The sequence below is a fragment of the Erpetoichthys calabaricus genome, chromosome 3 (genome assembly GCF_900747795.2).
Source record: "Erpetoichthys calabaricus chromosome 3, fErpCal1.3, whole genome shotgun sequence".
Taxonomy (NCBI): domain Eukaryota; kingdom Metazoa; phylum Chordata; class Cladistia; order Polypteriformes; family Polypteridae; genus Erpetoichthys; species Erpetoichthys calabaricus.
Genome location: NC_041396.2, coordinates 156,239,146 through 156,260,494, shown reverse-complemented (window position 1 = coordinate 156,260,494; position 21,349 = coordinate 156,239,146). Strand labels below are relative to the sequence as shown.

The 21,349-nt window shown below is 37.3% G+C and overlaps 1 protein-coding gene across 1 annotated transcript in view; it reads left to right on the top strand.

Annotated features, from left to right (window-relative positions):
- Positions 1-21,349, top strand: part of tmem242 (transmembrane protein 242) — a 31,540-nt gene that overhangs the window by 3,405 nt on the left and 6,786 nt on the right. The window contains exons 3-4 of the mRNA XM_051925510.1: positions 4,205-4,305; positions 13,671-13,808. Of these exons, the coding sequence (XP_051781470.1) occupies positions 4,205-4,305; positions 13,671-13,808 (239 nt within the window). The remainder of the gene's footprint in view (positions 1-4,204; positions 4,306-13,670; positions 13,809-21,349) is intronic.

Below are 21,349 nucleotides of genomic sequence, written 5' to 3'. Positions count from 1 at the left end.
AGCAATTTAATGCTTCTTTTAGAACTTTTGTATGATTATGCATGTGATATATTTTTGTAAGTGTTTTATGTTTTTTAGTTCAGGATTATTGACGTGTACAGAGTACAGTAAGAATCTTTTGAATGTCTCCTCAGAACATTTAACGTTAATACAATACTAACAAAATATGTGCATACGAAAAATATAAAAATGAATGCATGTATATTTCATATTGCAGCCAATTTACTTTTACAGCATTTCTTAAATATTTGTAGAAGAGACCGTCACATACAGAATATGTATATGAATACTGTACCATCAAATTTTAAGTCAACTGAGTCTCAAATTATAGAAATCCAGGAGCAATGATCTGAGGCTTGATAGGAACCTTTGCTTCTCAAATGGCTTTTTTACCCCCAACAACTATGTCCCTGTAGTGTCGTTAAACTCATCAAATATAAATGGGTGACATGAGTATCATTTTAAACTAAACCGTATAATTTTAAACGTTAACATTCAACATTATACATAGTTATTGTCTGTTTTTCTGTTTTTCACCTGCATTGTTATCATTCTTTAATTTAATATTATTTATTGTATCAGTATGCTGCTGCTGAAGAATGTGAATTTCCCATTGGAATTAATAAAGTATCTATCTATCTATCTATCTATCTATCTATCTATCTATCTATCTATCTATCTATCTATATTGTGAAGGCAGTTTAGAGTTACATACTTGAATTGCTTCTGACAGTGGCTTTAATGCCCTTCTGAGATGGCAAGAAAGTTCTCCAGCAGTTTAATGGCAGTATTATGCAAGAGATGTAAACCTGCAAATGCTGTTCCTCCCATACACTCCTTAATGCTGCATATATAAACTACCACCAGGTAAGCTGGTTTCATGTGGAGACATTTAAACACTTGAAATATTACATGCTCTTTCTCTTTTATCAATAGATGTGCAATATCACAAACAAGTGTATAAAGAATTAAATTTTTTGCACACTATAGCTTGACTATGCTGTTCCTTCCCATGAATTTCTGTAGGAACTATTCTTGATTAAAACGTAGATCAACATTTTCAGATCTTAGTATCTTAAAGGTGATATGCTTGTGTATAGACTTGGATGTGAACGATTAAGTGTGCCTACCCCTTTAAGAATACTACACATAGTGATTAGGTCAACCTGATTAGTGAGTTAGTGCTGCTGCTGAAATGTAAATAAAATTAAGCAGGTTTGACAATGTATGTGTGTTTTAAAGCAACCAATTTCAAACAAGAATAGAGGACCAGAAAAGCCCATGCCTTGTCCTGTACTTGCTCAGCGATGGCTCAAGTCAAAGAGGTGAATACCTGGTATTGAATACATCTGAGTAGCAGAGTGTTAACAAGTGTTTTGACAGATGAGAGGCATGTCTATGGGCACAATTAGACACTAAAGAAATATTCCACCCAAAAATAATATTTTTTTAATCAGTTAATTAACCAGTGGGTGTTCATTTCCAAAGCTCAGTCTCATTTGAACACTCTACTGCAGGAGAGGATTTCCTGCAAAAGGCTTATTTAACAATGTTTTAAACAAAAATACATGTGCTTGGTAAGTTGAGAGCATGTGACTAAATACATCATACATTGATTGTAACACATGAGTAACTTAAGACTTTTTTAATGGAACTTGCTGTTGTTGACAGCCATTGTATCCGCAGTTTTCTTTGTTAACCATAAAAACACAATTACATTTTTTTTCTCTGCCATCACTACAAACAAAAAACACTGGAATATACTTTTTAATACTTTTTGTTATTTGAAAAAAAAAAAAAAGTTTAAGTATACTGTGATTTGAGATTTTAGCCATGCAGTCCACTCATAAAAGGGGAATGAGAAAAAGGATAAATATGGAAATGGTATTCATTTTTATGAACTCTTGTTATGGTAAGCTGATATATGCAAATGTCCCAGACTGTAGTTAGAGAAATGCAAATATGAGAAATATTCTTTAACCCCTTATGTCCTAAGGGTTTTTTTGGCATTATTGCACCTAAATTACATACCCAAAAATAAACAGCTATTATTCTAATTATGTAATAAAGGAGCTGTAAATGGCAGAACAGTAGTGAGTTAAAAGAAGATATGTATGTGATGAAAAACCTGTGTTTACACCAATATCAACTATATAAAGCACAATATAATTTGCCCTTTTAGGGTTTTCTGTCCAAACACAATTCTGAAATCAACTTTCTTTTGTGGTCCAATCTGTCCGCTATCGCTGTACCAAGCTTAGAAGCCATATCCCTTAGAATTGCAAAGTTGTACTATTAGGCACAAGGTCTGTCTCTTTTTGGAAACATTTACAGATAATCTCTCAAAACAGGTATTGAAGCAGCAGTTACACTTTTATGTTTTAGAGAGAAAGCAAAATATACACAAAACATACTCATGCTATATATCAGGGGTCGCCAAGTCCAGTCCTGGAGGACCACCGTGGCTGCAGGTTTTCATTCTAACCCTTTTTTTTTAATGAGTGCCCTGCTTGCTTCGCTCGCCAACCCCTGGCGTTGGGTATCCTGAAATACATTGATGTATGTATGAGATAGATCGGAGTGTAAAGGTGTAGATGACGCACATAGAAAGTAAAGAACCCATAGCATGGCACATTACAAAGATTTATTGGAATATGTCTTCATGAACAACATTTGTAGTAAAGATGGTGTGTTGTCCTTGAATGAGTTTGACTACATTAGTTCTCCATTTTTTTACTATTAGTAATATGAATAATTGCACTTACTGTTAATACGGAGCGTTTTCTGTGGTTGTACTGTTAACAATGTAATGTGATTCACTTATGCTGTATAGTTTGGACGTGTGAGGATGACGTACGTTCAATACGGAGCGTTCGTTTATTCTTATTACAGTTTGGATGTGTGAGGATGACGTATGTTTAAAACGGAGCGTTCGTTTATTCTTATTACGTGTTGTAGGTGCCTTCGGCTTTCGTACTAACTCGCGCCTTCCGTACTATTATGCTGTGTATGGTGGACCTTTGTGGACTCCGTACTTTTTCCCATTTCACTCTGGGGTGGGGGGCTGAATCCTCTTTTTTGTGTGGCTGTGTCGTTACCTATGGGCGCGTTGCTTCATTTCTTATTTATGTTAGTTGAGCTCCTTTGTTTTTGAGCTGTGACGCATTGTAGGCACTTATTTACGTTAGTTGAGCTAATATTATACCTCCGGTACCGTGTGTGTTTTTCATGTGGTAGTCATTGTAGGCACATGCGCCCTCCGTACTATCTCGGGTTTGACAATGCTGTGTTTTGTGAACGTTTGGGGATGCCGTACTCTCTCCGGTTTGATTGTGGGGCGGGACGCTGAAGCCTGTTGTGTTTGTTTTGTCTGTGAGTACTCATATTATTGTATTACTGTAATGTGATTCACATATGCTGTGGAGTCCGTATCTTTGGGGCGTCTGTAACATCTCGGGGGTCTGCCTGCGGTGTGTTAGATGTGCGTTGTAGGCGCACGCACCTTCCGTACTATGTCGGGTTTGACTATGCTGTGTAGTGTGGACGGTTAGGGTTCCTTATTGTCTGTGCTCAGTTGAGCTCCTTCATTATTGAGCTGTGACTCCTTCGTTCTCGGTGGATCAGACTTCGCTCGCTGTCGGCGCCTGCGCACTATGTCTCCTGCGTCCATGGGCATGCCATGTACCTGCGTCCATATCCGGTTTATCATTTTCGGTTAGTAATATGGGTAATTCCATACTCATCCAAACCTTTACCTTTAAAATTATTTTTCATGCTAGTCCTTGAGATTATTTCTGTTTACCACTAGACACAGAGAAACCTTACATTTTGTACAGTGGATTGGTGTTTTTTTGCTGAAATTAACATCTTCTGCTGACTTTTTCACAATATACTCCCCCTAGCCCTCCTCACCAAAGGGATCAACAACACTGTGTGATATTTTTTTTTTTATACTGTTTCTAATTGCACTTACATCAAACACTAGGGCTGCTCTTCATTTTTATTTCCCTTTGTAATCACACTTGTTTATGCCTGGGGAGATAAGGGGATTAAGTATGGGTATGTAAAAATACCATTATTGTTTTTTGTTGACTTGTGGGTTTATTGCAACATACTGAAACAATTTTGAAATATGGTGGTGTCCTGGGGGTGTAACACCTCATATAAAAGTGGTCAATAAGCAACTTTTTGTATTGTTTAATAGGTGGAATCTTCCTGGGCACTGTTGCCACAGCAGGAATGCTAGCTGGTTTTGGTACAACACTTGCAGTAGCTAAGAAGAAGAACCCCAACTGGTTTAGCAAGGTCTGTTGTTTTAGTTTTGATGTTGTTTTGTTTTGTTAATAATGGTAGACTAAAAAGAGAATTGTACAATGTTGTTTAAGAATATCAATTTAAAGTTATTTTAATGCTTGTAAAATCTATATTCAGACAAATCAAGGAGTTATGCAACATAAAAAAATCCTAAAATTGCACTTAAGTCATTTTCTGCCTCACATTGCAGAGGCTGTGTTTATTGCTGATTGAAATAAAGACTGTAATGAAAATTTTTTGCACCTTCTAGCTTCAGTTTAACAACAGACATATGAGTTGTGTCGCAGGAAAGAAAGCAATGAAAAAAGATGTTGGATATTAAAAAGTACAACAGTTTTTAAGCTTTTGTATCCTACTTGAATCATCCAAATGAGTTCTCATAGGACTTGTAAACACAGTTTCATTCATTGGAATGTTCTAGATACATTGCCTGTCTATATATTTTATTTGTTTTTCAATGCAAAGACTTTTGGAAACTTAATTAGCTTCACTGTCAAAAGCACATTTTTGAAATATTTTTGTGTAAATTTGAAAAAATGCTCGGATATGTAAGATGTCTTTGTTTAATGAAACTCATTTCAGCAATGCCTTTGGTTGGCTGTGGTCTTGTCATTGTAAACAGCAATGCTTATGAAAAAAGATTTTGTATTTTGAGTCCGGTTTAAATGAAAACAAGGACAATGTCTGTGGATGATTAGGTTATTTATAATACTTAAGTTTTCTATTTTTGTAGCAGTGGCTTTAGTGTTTTGCACTAAAGGATCACCTCATTAAAAGCACATTTCATAAGCCTGGCTCTTCACCAGGAACACCATATGATGAGAAACATCAAGTAAACAGCTCATTATTTATTATTATTATTGATTATAACCAATATTTGGCTGTACTTTATCCAGTGCAGAAAAAAGAATCATGTTTTCTGAAAATAACAATGGCAGAGATCAGTGCCTTTTTTGCAAGGGCTGGGGGATAACAGTTGTGGTACAACACTGTGTTAAAGTTAATATGATTGGTATGTTAATCTGATGGCAAGCTACTACACTACTTTAACTTTGTACAAGACAGCCAGGACATGAAAGTGAGGGTCTGAATTCACTTTAATTGTACATACAAGTAGTACTAGGGTGTTGTACCGTGTTAGCCATTATGAATGTAGAGAAAAGCCAAGCAAAATGACACCTTTTATTGGATATATATATTATATGCATATTGTAATCTTTCTAGTTAGCCAATAAAAGGTGTCATTTTGCTTGGCTTTTCTCTATTGTACATACAAGAAATTTACTATGCTAACGTGTTACAATTTTGAGAAATGAATCCATACACTGTAAGCCTGTACATCTCTATCTATAACAATTAACGTTTAGTATAATGTGACATTCTCTAAACTAAATAATCTAGTTCATTGTAGTAGGGACTTGAAGACTATTCTGGCATCAGGCACAGTGCAGGAACCAGCTCTGGAGAAGGCACTGGCCCATTTCAGGGTCAACTCATGAAGACCTACTCTCACAAGGGGCCAATTTTTGAAATCATCAGTTAACATAACTTGCATGTCTTTAAGAATATGGGGCTAAAGAAAAGCCTGTGCAGTCATCAGAAGAATGTTAAAAAGTTCACACAGACAATAAGTGACCCCCTTAATTTGAAGTCAAGATTCTGCATCCAAAAGCCAGTGACAATAACATCTGCACCACTGTGCTGCATTTCATGAAATGTTTTATACTAGTGTAAAAAGAAGCAGTATACTTTCTATAAAACAGAAAAATAGTTTCAGTTGCTCAGGTGTGTATAGTATGTGGACTTCAAAATTTTCTTTTTGAAATATAATAGGATCAGGCACCCTTGCTGTAAGAGGATGAAAATAAATACTTGATAAATGCAATATCAATTAACATAAGTATAGCAAAATAAATGCAACCCCCAACTATGTGCAGATCATAACACTTGCCTTCCCACCAACTTGGTTTGCCTAGAAATTATCCGAACATCAGAATTTCATTTTGTACTGCTCCAGGAGCAGCTGCATTATTATGAAATGCGTTAATTCATGATATTACTAACAAAATAATAAACCACCTGTCGGAATAAGCATTTATGACTAGGTAATGTAAGTAGCTGATGTAACACCAGCTGATTAAACATGAAATTTGATTAGAATCAGTAATAATGAATTGTTGCTATGCTGTAAAAATTTTAGACCCTGCACAAAATATGATAGAGGAAAAGCCATTTTAGTGATAGTTCCTCGTATGTTAACTTTACCAAGCAATCATTTAAATAGCTAAAACACTTCAAAATAAAGAAATGAGCATTCGTGTGATGAATAATATTTACTCATATATATTTAATTTCCATAAAAAGTAAAACAAAAAATATGCTGCTTAATGGTCTATCCATGGAGCAGTTAAGTAGTTTGCATCTCAAGTTTTGAAAAGCACCTCGATAAACATAAGTAGGGTAATATTGGTTTCCTTTGTAATACTTAAATTATTCAAAAGTATTGAAGATAAAAATATTACATGTCCAGCTTTGGCTCAGAAATTGAAACACAAGAAGGAAAATAACTTGGTAGTTTTTTTAGCACAGATATTCCGTATATAATTAGCACAAGATGTTGACATCTTTGTAGTTAATTCATTTTACACTACAGTATGTTCACTTTCTCTGTAGTAACATCAATTAATAGTTGTCGGTCGCATGTTTACATTTAGATTCATTTACTTAGTAGGCACTTTTATCCAAAGTGACTTAGAAACGATGTCAACATAATCGAGTAAACATCAGTCTGGGTGACTGTTTTGAAAGAAGTGTTTGAGCAGAAGTTTACAAAATTGATTATCATAAGTGAAGAGCTTTAAACCAAACAGAACACAAAGCTATTTAACCTTTGTTTAGTTACAAGAACTTATCAAAGTCCTTATAAATTAGATATTCACAGAACAAGAGAATCTCGAAACTAGGGCTGCACAATTAATCATATATTAGTCATGATTACAGTTACAGGTGTAGCAATATAGTAATTGTGGAAAGTGGCAATTGCTGCGTTACATTTAGTACTCACACTCTGTCAGAGAATGAGACTTCCCAGCTACAAATGCTTAAAACAGCAAATGAGTGTTATAACCAACCAGAGACATTTTCTAAGCATAAGCAGTGCACATTGGCTAATTACAGGCACTCTCATCATATGACTAATTATAGGCAGCAGTGCTGAATGCATTTTAAGGAGTCAGATCCCTAAGAGATATAAAGTATAGGTAATACTGAACCTAAACCACCTTTACATATTTTAGTACCAAAATGAAGAAGATTGTATTTAATTTCGCCTTTTTTTTTCCAGTAGTAATGTTGATCAAAAAAACATACTGTGCAAACTATTGCAGTACTGGAGTGAAAAATTTATAAAGCCAGTTAGTCTAGTGTCACAGATAACCATTACATACTTACGCTATAACGCATGCAGCAGAGCATCAAAAAACAAAATCAGATAACAGAAGTCATTGAGCTCTGTTTATCAAAAGACAACTGAATGATTTTGTTGCAAAAGGTTAATAAAATAATCAGACACCCAGTTTAAGACATATGCCATCTGCTATCCCCTACTGACGTTTTTCTGAAGTTGCATTGACTTTATTCTAATTGTCTGGAAGAAATTTAAAAACAAGTGGCTCTTTAAGCAACCAGAGCCAATCTGTTTGACTAGAACTATGCAAATAATGCCTGAACCTAGCAGTTTATTATATTAATCAGAAATTTATACTGAAAAACAGATGCTTGCAAACAGTGTACGATCCTCAAGCATGGAGCTGCAACGGCTCGAGGACTGAGAATTGCAGAGGCCACGTGCGGCTCACAGGAGAAGTAACCCATTTTAAATGATTACAAATATTGTGGTAAACATCATGAAGTCCATTGCTATCATTGACTGAAGCTGACTCCAGTGCTTTGGCCATAGGCTACAATTGGCAATTAGTGAATATCCTATGGTATTTCAAATTAAATGCATTATACCATAGTGGCTATATTGTTGCAATTTTGGCAAATCTTATATTTGATAAATTTCCAAATACTGTGTACACATACAGTGAACTTGGAGAGTTTTTAGACATTGATGTACTTTTTTTGATTTGATGGTTTTATATGGGTATTCTTGCTCATTGTATAAATGACAGAAGCACAGCATGTGACAGTGTGTCACCATCTAAATGCTTCATGACATTGTTACATGTATTGTTTTTTACATACCTGTACAATAGAACTATCAGGTTGTGTTTACCTTAACTTCTTAATCTTTCATTATTGTCATTTAAGATTTTATCTGCTATTACATACACGACTCCTAATTTTACATTCCCATATTCCCAACATTTTCCTATGTTTTTGAATAGGGTGTGGTGTTATTGGCAGGTTTTCCAAATGTATTATGGCAGCTGTGTCAGTTCCAACACATTCAGTCACATAAGCATAAATGTGATTTGGCACTTTCATTAACACATTAGGTACTGTGTATTCAGAAAGTTGCCTATCTAGTGCTTGAAAGCAGGGTTATGAGATGAAGTCTCTTAAATGTGGAAGTTTTGAAACACTCCCTCATAAATGTTATTTTAGAATATATTGAGTAGATGGATGTTTGCACCATGATGGTAGTAAGATGTAAAATATGACAATGAAAGTGAGCAACATTTTTCATACCTTGCAAAGACTCCAGAGATTTAATAAGGAACAGAAGTATTTCCTGATGGTATCCATTACCACATCCCACATGTCTTTGGAGCATTATCATTTGAGGGAGTTCTGTAAACTAAAATACAGTCATATGAAAAAGTTTGGGAACCCATCTTAATTCTTTGGATTTTTGTTTATCATTGGCTGAGCTTTCAAAGTAGCAACTTCCTTTTAATATATGACATGCCTTATGGAAACAGTAGTATTTCAGCAGTGACATTAAGTTTATGGGATTAACAGAAAATATGCAATATGCATCATAACAAAATTAGACAGGTGCATACATTTGGGCACCCCAACAGAGATATTACATCAATACTTAGTTGAGCCCCCTTTTGCAAATATAACAGCATCTAGATGCCTCCTATAGCCTTTGATGAGTGTCTGGATTCTGGATGGAGGTATTTTTGACAATTCTTCCATACAAAATCTCTCCAGTTCAGTTAAATTTAATGGCTGCTGAGCAGGGACAGCCTGCTTCAAATCATCCCATAGATTTTCGATGATATTCAACTCAGGGGACTGTGATGGCCATTCCAGAACATTGTACGTCTCCCTCTGCATGAATGCCTTTGTAGATTTCGAACTGTGTTTTGGGTCATAGTCTTGTTGGAATATCCAACACCTGCGTAACTTCAACTTTGTGACTGTTGCTTGAACATTATCCTGAAGAATTTGTTGATATTGGGTTGAATTCATCTGACCCTCGACTTTAACAAGGGCCCCAGTCCCTGAACTAGCCACACAGGCCCACAGCATGACGAAACCTCCACCAAATTTGAGAGACAGGTAGCAGGTGTTTTTCTTGGAATGTGGTGTTCTTCTTCCGCAATGCAAAGCTCTTTTTGTTATGACCAAATAACTCAATTTTTGTGTCATCAGTCCAAAGGACTTTGTTCCAAAATGAACCTGGCTTGTCTAAATGAGCATTTGAATACAACAAGCAACTCTGTTTGTGGCGTGAGTGCAGAAAGGGCTTCTTTCTCATCATCCTGCCATACAAATGTTCTTTATGCAAATTGCGCTGAATTGTAGAACAATGTACAGATACACCATCTGCAGTAAGATGTTCTTGCAGGTCTTTGGGGGTGATCTGTGGGTTGTCTGTAACCATTTTTCTTGGCCTGCCAGACCTGGGTTTAACAACAACTGTGCCTGTGGCCTTCCATTTCTTGATTACATTCCTTACAGTTGAAACTGACAGTTTAAACCTCTGAGAGAGCTTTTTGTAGCCTTCCCCTAAACCAGGATACTGAACAATCTTTGTTTTCAGATCTTTTGAGAGTCGCTTTGAGGATCCCATGCTGTCACACTTCAGAGGAGAGTCAAAGGGAAGCACAACTTGCAATTGACCACCTTAAATACCTTTTCTCATGATTGGACACGCCTGTCTGTGAAGTTCAAGGCTTAACAAGCTTACCCAAACAATTTGGTGTTGCATGTAATCAGTATTGAGCAATCGGTACCCAAATTTTGGCACAGCCAGTTTTTCACATTTGATTTAATTTCATACAACTAAATACTGCTTCACTAAAAATCTTTGTATGGAAAACACCCCAGTATTCAGATGTTCCTAGGAAATGAAAGACATACCACTGTTATCTTTTTTGTTGAAAGTAAAGTAAATTATTATGCAGGCTGAGAGGGGTTCCCAAACCTTTTTCATATGACTGTATTACTGTACCTGATGTGGTTTTACCTTCTTACATCAGGACCACAAAAGATGTCATATTACCTAAATTTTCTAGAGATATTTGAACTGCATTCTGTTTTTGTATTGACTTGTTTAGCGAAAATGAAGAAACAGTTGAAATACTCTTTGCATCGATTTGTGGGTCATTAAATCTATTCTGCTGCAGCATAATACAGTATATGTATACACCATGTAGACCTCATGTTCCAAAAGCTACTTCTGAAAATATAAGGGAACACCTGTCCAGATTTTGTTAGACTCTGCTAATATTTTTAACTATTTTTGCCTAAGGAAACCTTTGAATCTTTAATGACCATCAACTTACCTCTTACTAGTCAAACTGGACAGATGTGTACACCTTTGAAACGGTTCCTGTAGCCATAACAATATTTTCAATGGACTGTTAACTCCATATTTTGCTTCATAAACTCCACATAGGTAACAGTTTTGGTCTATGTGCTGGGCAGCACTTTTAATCTGTTGTCTTTGCTCGTTTAGGAACTGATTCCGTATAAATCATTGGCTTTGAGAGAGTGAGCTTGATATGTGAGACAATAATGTCAGAATTAATATAGCTCAAATGCCAGGAAATACATCAAAATCAATTTAGCAGAGTCATCTTGTACCAAGCAGCACAATGGGGGTTTGCAGTACAGTAGACCCCTGCGAAGTCGCGGTTCAGAGTTCGCGGCCTGAGTCATTCACGGATTTTTCCTTAGAACCTATCTAATAATTGTTAGCGGAAACTGCAAATATCCTTCGCAATTTTTATGGCTTTTTTCATGGCAATACTGTACTGTAGAGAGAACGTGGCTTGGGATTGTGAAAGTAGCCAATAGAATTTGAAACTGCAACTCCCAGCAGTCCCTGCAGTGGCTCTGATTGGTCTTCTGCTGAGGGTGCTGGGGCTGTTGGGATCAAAGGATGTCAGCGCGGCTTTTAAAAAGGGGGCCAGTGACCAAAAGCAAAAAAAAAAAGTTTTTGTAATTTGTGTTTCAAGTTCCTGTCTGTCTGCCTTCTGTTGGGTTACCTGTACTTATTCATTTTGTCCTGGATCGTTTCGTGCGTCTGGATTGTCTGCTGTCTTCCTGTGTACATGAGGAATGTAAGTGGATTCATGGCCATCCTGCAAAGAAAAGAGCGCTCCTGAACCCGTCCACCCGTCTTCACCATTTCAGGAACTAGCGTTAGGACTATCTTTACATTCCCATTCAATGTGCGGATCTCTGGACTATCTTTTTTTTCATCATTACATTTCATCTGTTGCCATTTTTCATGAACGTTTTTCATGATATACTGTGTGTGTTTTGTTTGTGCTTTGTTGTATTTAATGTGTAATCACCGTAAGGGGAACAGGGGTGGTATCATTGTTTTCATTTATTTCATTTGTTTTCATTACATTCTTTATTTGCTGTTTGATTACCGTTTTGCTTTGTTTTTGTCTCTGTTTGTGAGTGCGTGCAGGTCGGGCCAAGGCTGAGTGTGTCCCTGGAATCTCCACCATAAAAATAAATAAATCACCGTCTTCTTGATGGTGTTACTCTAAGCGGCACCAGACCGCTACAGCGTTATTCATTTCACCTTGCTGTTGATTGACTGTGATGCATCTCCAGCTGAGTGTTCTTGTGTTTTCCATTTTGTTCCTCTTAACCCTTAAACCGCCACAACCGGCTATAGTCGTTTCCCAGTGCCATTTGTGAGCACGCAGGAGCTGATCAGTCAGTGCCATACATTTGTTGAGCAGCCACCTCATGACCACTACGAGCCCCTTGTGAACAGGGGGGCTGAACGCACCCCTAGAAGACACGGACGCTCCTCAGAAAACCCCTCTTAAAAAATGCTGATAGACTACTTTCACATTGCTTCCTTACTTGCTGGGCTTACTTGCAGCTGCTCTGTCGCATGATATGTTTCTCGCGCAACGCTACACATACTTAAAAGCCTGAACAGCACCTGTCCTTTTTGGCTGATTGCTTTGTTTCTCTCTCCTCCCCCAGACATCCTCTGCTCCTGTTGGGGGTCCCGCTCCCGTTGTGCTCCCCTATGATGTTTGTCTATTCTTTAATTGAGAACTAACTGCATATTGAGCTTGTTTTACTTCTGGAAGAGACATGTTTGTTTGAAGTGTTTGAATAAAGTTCCTGTCTCTACAATCTCCTGTGTTTCTGTGCAATTCTGTGACCCAAGTGTGACACCCTGCAGAACCCAACTCCAACCTAATTAACCTGCAAGTTCTTTTAAAACATGTATGTGTAATCCTTGCCATATTTAAAGTGTCCTTTTACCTTTTAGTTTTCCAAAACTTAAGAAGGAAATGTATTATTATTACTCTTCCATATTGCTAAAGATGGGCAGGTTAGGTTAATTGGCAACTCTAAAAAGTGCAAGTGTGGATTTGTATGTTAGGTAGATGTCTAATGGACTGGTGCCCTGTTCAGGACTGGTTCCTGCCTTGTGCCCAATGATTTGGATTAATTGTCTTTGACAATATGATGTTATTTTTTTTAGAATTGTTATATTCTTAGTTGGGGCGGCACGGTGGCGCAGTGGTAGCGCTGCTGCCTCGCAGGCGTGGAGTTTGCATGTTCTCCCCGTGTCTGCATGGGTTTCCTCCGGGCGCTCCGGTTTCCTCCCACAGTCCAAAGACATGCAGGTTAGGTGGATTGGCCCTAGTGTGTACTTGGTGTGTGGGTGTGTTTGTGTGTGTCCCGCGATGGGTTGGCACCCTGCCCGGGATTGGTTCCTGCCTTGTGCCCTGTGTTGGCTGGGATTGGCTCCAGCAGACCCCCATGACCCTGTGTTCATATTCAGTGGGTTGGAAAATGGATGGATGGATATTCTTAGTTGTGAGTCATTGTTGCATTACCATGCATTAATAAAACTCATATTTATTTTATTTTGTTTATAAATTATTTCCATGCTTTTTTACTTCTAGGGTATTACTGCTACAGCCGCTGTTCCAGAGACGGGAGCTGCATTAGCTTTAAGAGCTTTAGGCTGGGGATCCCTCTATGCCTGGTGTGGAGTTGGCCTTATTAGTTTTGCTGTCTGGAAGGCTTTAGGTGTTCACAGTGTAAGTATTTTTAAAATGTAATCTTACTTATCTTATTTTGACAAACTGTATTTTTCCCTTCCAGAATTCCTTCCAATACTGTACTGAAATAATAAACATCCATAAACCTGTAAAACTCTGTGATTATGCAATTCAAAGCTGAAATTTTCACACAGTTCATTTTGACCTGTTACGAGATCTGAGGACCAGTTAAATCAATTAACCATGTATTTACCAGTTTTGTCAAAACTGTTTATGTATAATACTTTGCTATAATAAAATATATAATAACTTATTTGATATGTTTTAAGGTGCTCACTGCATGGAGTTTGTTCTCCCCATGTCCATGTGGGTTTCCTTTGTGTGCTCTGGTTTCTCCCACAGTCTATACATAAGCAGGTTAGGTGAATTGGCATTGAAAAACTGGCCTTAGCGTGTGTGTGTGTGTGTTCATGCTGTGATAAACTTGTGCCCTGTTCAGATGTTGATCCTGCCTTGTGCCCAATGATTGCTGGGACAGGCTCCAGTTGCCCCAGGACTCTGCCCTCAATAATCAAGTTAAGAAAATGGATGAGCGGATGGATGTTTTTAGGTCTTTGTTAAATCTTTGTATTGGTGTACGATCAGTTGTTGGCAGTGATTGTACACCTTCTAAAGTGAAAGAGAGAGACACATGCAGAATTTTGTAAAACTGCTAAATATGGTTTCAATGCAAAACAAATGAGAGAAATGCTGGCATGATATGTATGAATAGTATAAGAGCACCTACACTGAGTAATTTCATTATTACTTAGAGTATGTACAGTGTGTGTGTATTTTTTTTGGGGGGGGGGGGTGGAATATTCCTTTAATTTCTGGAGAATTAATTGTTTCTTGCCATAGTATATTTCCAGTCCCATAAGGTTGTATTCTTGTTATGTAGTTTTGTTAGTAACTGTGAATAGAGAAGAGAGCAAAGTATATTTTTACAGAGAAGGTAGTAGGAAGAATATGCAATAGTTTTCTGTTTACACTTTAATTTTGTTTTGTAACTGACCTTAAACATGCTTTACTAAATTAGAGGTTTTGCTTCTTCAAAATGGCAAATTTCATTAAGCGCACATAAAATGTAAGCAGTTTTAAATAGATTTCATCCATGGTACAAATGTAGAAAGTCATTTATTATTAACGTTGTACACTTGTTAATTTATGATATTAAGATTTATTTGCAAAATACAGCTGCAATTATTTATGTATTTATTTATTCTTAACATCCATATCTGTCTTTATTCACAAGCATATGCTTATCAACTAAATTATTGTTTTAGACCTGGCAACCCATTGAACACACCATTTTCAAGAACTGTCAGAACTCTCCATTTCACATCTCTACCTTCAGATCCCTGAACTATGACACTGGGTCTTGTGACTGGAGCAGACATAGGGGGGCCTGCCACTGGATGTCTGGAGCCAGACTCTATTAGACCCTATTAGATACTATGGCACGTAATGAAATTGCAAAATAAAATCAAAATAAATGCTTAGGACAAATTAACTTACTCCATCATTCTGATAAAATAACCTATATTTCAGAAACCACCAATGAATTTGAAAAGCTGAATGTTAAATCAATGCTGAAAAATAAACAATGATGAAATGCTTTGGCTGTCAAGAAGTTGAAGAAGGCTAACAATTTTCTTTATATTCCTAATATAGATTTAATTATTACCTGCTTACTTTCTGATGTACAGTATGTTCTGTGAAGGTTTTTTTTAATTAAAAAAAGTGTGTGTCTCAAGTACAATTTAATCATTCATTTATTCTTTCATTATAAATCCCACTTAATCCAGTTCAGGGTGTCAAGAACCTGGACCTGCAATGGGAAACAAAATAAAAATTGACAGGCCAGTACCTTCAGCCACCATTCAAACGTCACATTACCAGGTAGTCCTATAATAAAAATCATACAGATGTATAGATTCTTACACGTTTAGTTGAGAATTGGCATGTAGCCCAAAATGAAAAAAATCACATTTGTTTTGCTGAACCAGAATCCTTGGAAAGTGTAAATGTCATCTGTTTTGGTTACAAAACTAAACAGAACTATTATTAATTTAAAATTTTGACAATAAATTGTATATGTGCCCAGCACTCCTTTACCTCTTATTATTATTTTTTTAATCAATTCAGATGCATTTTATTCAGGACATTTGAAAGGGGTAGGGGACATTTGCTTCATTCAAGCAAAATAATAACACCTAAAATAAGGCAGTTATTTGAGTAAAATAATGGACTTGTACATTTGGTGCTGTGACTTACACAAGGACAGAGACTCTAGCTGTGTGAACTCTAATCGTGATCTCTGTTGAATGATGGCAGGAAGTGTGTAGTGTGACTCCAAAGAAAAAACACATTGAGTCTCACTTTCTTTCTCTACTAAATGATCGTCTCTATCATACACATCCTGCAAAAACCATGTTGAAATATGCAAATGAAGACCTCAAAGATTGCCCACAACCCCAAAGTGCACCACAACAATGCTAAACAGATACTAATCAAAATGAACATGCACCCATGTGACTAGCTGCACTACTTTTAAGCTATGTCAACAAAGACCAATGAATGAATAGTGTGGATACTTGAGTTGCAGCTTGATTTTCAAGTAACACGCCTAACCAAAAAATAGTGCTAAAACTACTGTATATGTGCATCATGGGCTACAGTAAAAAAAAAAGAGTAAAATGTAACACATGAAATTATTATGAAAGGAAGTTCTGGAAAATTGACTTCCATAAAATATATTAAGACCCCCCCACCCGCATTCCGCCTCTTTTTAAGGTAATACCTCCGTAAACAGTATTTCATTAAATGAGAATAATTTGGAAGACTTTGTTCAACGACAAACCACAGCTTAGCCAATGTACTGTGTTTAATGACCAAAACATTGCAGTGTTAAGATTTTTTTTTTCTTTCTGCCTCTTTGTGGATTTGCAAACACAATTGTAACCATTCATACAGCAAGTAATAGTGCAGCCACATATGACAAGAAGTTCCGCTCCAGGTCAATAAACAAGCACATCATGTGTTCATCTTATTGACTGAAATAAGAAATACTAGCCAACCCGCGGCATAGCATACGCCGCATAATTATGTATTGATGAGTGAACACTTCCTGAACGACACAGTTGTCCAAACAGAAGTGAAAATAAAATTGAGCCCGGTGCATTCTTTAACTGCATTTTCTGCCTTGTAGCGCAGTGGTAGTGTTGCTGGTTAACAGTAAGGAGACTGTGGAAGATTTTGGGTTCGCTTACCGGTTCCTCCCTGTGTGGATAGCGCTTTGAATGAAAAAAGTGAACATTTGCAAAATCCGTAACGGTGCGTTCAGTAAGTACAATGCACATGCGTTTAATTTGTCGGCCACTTTTTGCCAGCCGTCTTTTCAGGTTTGGGCTCATTTTGCAGTGTTACCGCTTGTGCATGTTAAATCTTGAAATCCTTCGAGTAACTAATTAACTAACACCCACCCACCCAGCTTGTGTGAAAAAAATGCGCCGGTTCTTTCATCATTTTGTTGCAGCCTATCAAAGACTTGCTGCCCCCAACTCCTCACCTGCGGCGCTGTCGTCTGGGCACCTCTGAGCCACGTTGTCCTTTCATTGTTCTTTGCGGTTTCCGCTGGTTTTCTATATATAATCCACCAAGTCACCCGACCACGGTAGTAGGAGGGGGGTGGGGAGCGTACACAGGGCAGGGACGTATTCAGAGGGAGCGTATGACCCGCACTCAGTGGGTATTCCTCGTTTGTGGGGAACAATTCGAGAAAGAGCTATCAATCTGTCAATCCTCTCCGTGTCCGGGCAGGGTGAGGCTTCCCGTGTTGAGTCAAATAAAGCAAGATTTGTGTGTGGCGAGTTGTTGTGTTCGAGCACATGAGCAGGCACTGTGAATGCCTTGAGAGCGTGGGTGGACGCATGCTGGATGAATAATGAGTATCTATATATCTTCTTAGATATAGACAGCGTCTGATAGTTGTGATGTGTTTTACACTCCAGCACATTGGGGTTGAACGCTGGTAACAGTCAGGCGGGCAGGTGTATTAGAGTTGGTGCTCTTAGAGTTGGTGGGCGTGTCTCTCTAGCGGTTCGAGTTCTTGGGCAGTGCTCTGTCGTTTGTATCACACGGTCGGACGACTTGGTGGAATATATATGATGATGATTAAATGTTGAAATCCTTCGAGGAACTAATTAACTAACTAACACCAACCCCGCTTGTGCATATTAAATGTTGAAATCCTTCGAGGAACTAATTAACTAACTAACACCAACCCACCCACACACACACACAGCTTGTGTGAAAAAATGCGCCGTACTTTCATAATTTTGTTGCAACCTATTAACTGTTTTAGACGCTGCATTCAGCAATTCACATCCACGACAAACATGCCTCTTTTTACATGGTCCTGCTTTGGTGGGTGGGAAACGTTTTCCGTGTTCCTGCAGGACCATCTAAGAAGACGCATGTTTGTCGTGGAAACGAATTGCTGCATGTGGCGTGTAAAACAGTTTGCTATGGTGCACACGGCCATGCGTCGTAAGTGAAAAGTCAACGTGGCTCAGAGGTGCATGTGTACTGTAGCCCAGACGAAGATAAATGACGCCGTTTTTTCCCATTCGACGTGTCCGAGTTGGTGGGCGTGGCTCTGCGAGTTGTCGTCGTAATCCAATGGTCTTAGAGTTGGTGGGCGTGGTTCCTTCCTGCGTACGCCATGGGCGGCTTACTTGTCGGCGGCTTAGTGAATCCACGCCCCTTCTGTCGTGCTTTCCATGGGTGGCTACTTGTCTTCCAGCTTAGTGAATCTATACATATTAATAAAAGGCAAAGCCCTCACTGACTGACAGACTGACTGACTGACTCATCACTAATTCTCCAACTTCCCGTGTAGGTGGAAGGCTGAAATTTGGCAGGCTCATTCCTTACAGCTTACTTACAAAAGTTAGGCAGGTTTCATTTCTAAATTCTACGTGTAATAGTCATAACTGGAACATATTTTTTGTTCATATACTCTAATGGAGGAGGCAGAGTCACGTATCGCGTCATCACGCCTCCTACGTAATCACGTGAACTAAAAACAAGGAAGAGATTTACAGCACGAGTCAAACGCGGGAACGAAGGTAAATGACGTTAATTTTTGACTGTCTTTTAATACTGTGTAAGCATACATATTAACACATGTGCAATTAAACGTGTGCATTTACGGGGTGATTTCTCAGGCTTAAAAGCTCGCCTTTTACTAAAAAGGTAAATGCAAAACTATTTTCAATCATTCTATGATCTGCTTCTCACAACTCAAGGCACCGTGGCTGATGGTAAATGACGTTAATTTTTGAGTGTCTTTTAATACTTTGTAAGCATACATATTAACACGTGCAATTAAACGTGTGCATTTACGGGGTGATTTCTCAGACTTAAAAGCTCGCCTTTTATCAAAAGCGGCAACAAAGGTAAATCACGTTCTTCACTGTCTTTTAATACTGTGTAACCATACATATTAACACATGTGCAATTAAACGTGTGCATTTACGGGGTGATTTCTCAGGCTTAAAAGCTCGCCTTTTACTAAAAAAGTAAATGGAAAACTATTTTCAATCATTCTATGATCTGCTTCTCACAACTGAAGGCACCGTGGCTGATGTTACGTCACTTGCTGTCCAACCATAAGCTTTACCTGGTAGGTAACCGGACACTCACTTCACTCCCTTACGGGAATCGAACCTCTGAGGTTTTCTTTTGTTCTTAATTAAAATTTAAAAGCAATACTTCACCGCTGCTAAGCCCCTCTAGCGCTGACGTCCGAGGTTCGATTACCATAAGCAAGTGCAGCGAGTGTGTAATTACATTCACGGCATTCGTAGTCTGATTCACAATCTGATTGTATGGGTGGTTACCTACCAGGTAACGCTTATACTTGGCCACCAAGTCAGGTCGAAGTGATCACTCGAGTAAAGGCAACTTCACAAAAAAACAGATCCTTAAGAAACTGTTATTAGTATATTTTCCCTCAATTTAAAAACGTTTTATTTTCTTCTTAATAAAAATTTAAAAGCGGTACTTCGTCGGTGCGAAGCACGTGGATTTGACCGACTGACACATACAGACATATTCATGAGTGCAGGTACTTCGGAAAGAAAGCACCGTGTAAACCTAAAGTTTAAATTAACTTCATAGACCTACAAAAGGTTGCCATTCATTTGAGGCAAGATTGCTTTTCTTCTGTACAACTATACGTTGCATTCTCAAGAGTGTGCTTGCACGGCTTCGGATACATTATATATATATATATATATATATATATATATATATAATGTATGTCTATATATAAATATGTAAGCTTATAAGTACTGCCTTACTTCTCTTTAAGAAAGGAAGATGTAATGATACTTGATTTAAACGATTCCATGTCTTCCTGGGTTTGCGTAGCTTATTGTCAATATCTTTACACCTGTTTTTAAGACTTATTTACTGAAATGGGCTTTCACGAAAAAAGTTATGGCTTTGCTACAGGATACACCCTCCACAAGTTAAGCAAGTAAAAATAAAATACATATTTCTGTTTTATTTAAACCTTTTAAGTTCGTATGCATAGCCCCATTTGGCTGTTTTAGTTTTTTTTTTCTTTCTTCAGTAATATTTAATCTCCTTAAAGAAAAAGAACATATCCATTTTACTTTTTTTGTATCTCTTTAGTAATATTTTAGTGTAAAAGGATAACCAGTATTTAAACCTTTTATGTTACTTTATACATTTATTTTACACAATGTTGAAAAATTAATAAGAAAGCTACATATTTTGGCAGCTGCTGCTTTCATTTTCAATGAAATGAAAAAAGCTCTCCAAGACAAAACGTCAATGAAGAAGAAACAGTTTGCACTATCTAAAAATGAGAAACCCTCATTTATAAAAGTTTGCTGCAGATGACTTAACTGAAAATAAATGAATAGTTCCTATGTGTATAATACATATTTATCTATTTTACTTATGCCTTTATTCCACCAACTTACAACATCTGAGGTACAATTTGTTACATTACTTTTGTTTTTTGCAGCACAGGCAGGTGAAGTGACTTGCTCAGGGTCACACAGTGGTGTCAGTACCAGGATTTGAACTGACAAGCTCCGGGTTTACTGAAATTTTACTGAACAAAGAAAAAAAACGAAAACGGGCAAATACGGCTATGCATACAGATGTCCATCCGTCCATTATCCAACCTGCTATATCCTAAACACAGGAGCCAATAAGTACATATGTATATATACAGTATATATATATATATATATATATATATATTATATATAATATATGTGTGTGTGTATGTATATATGTATGTCTATATATATATATATATATATGTAGATATGTAAATTTGTATATGTATATATATGTTTATGTGGATGTGTATATATATATATGTATATATATGTTTATGTGTGTGTGTGTGTATATTATATATATAAAAGACAGCAACACTCATAACATTGACAACACAATTACATTGACAATCATGTTACGTTATTTTTAAAATG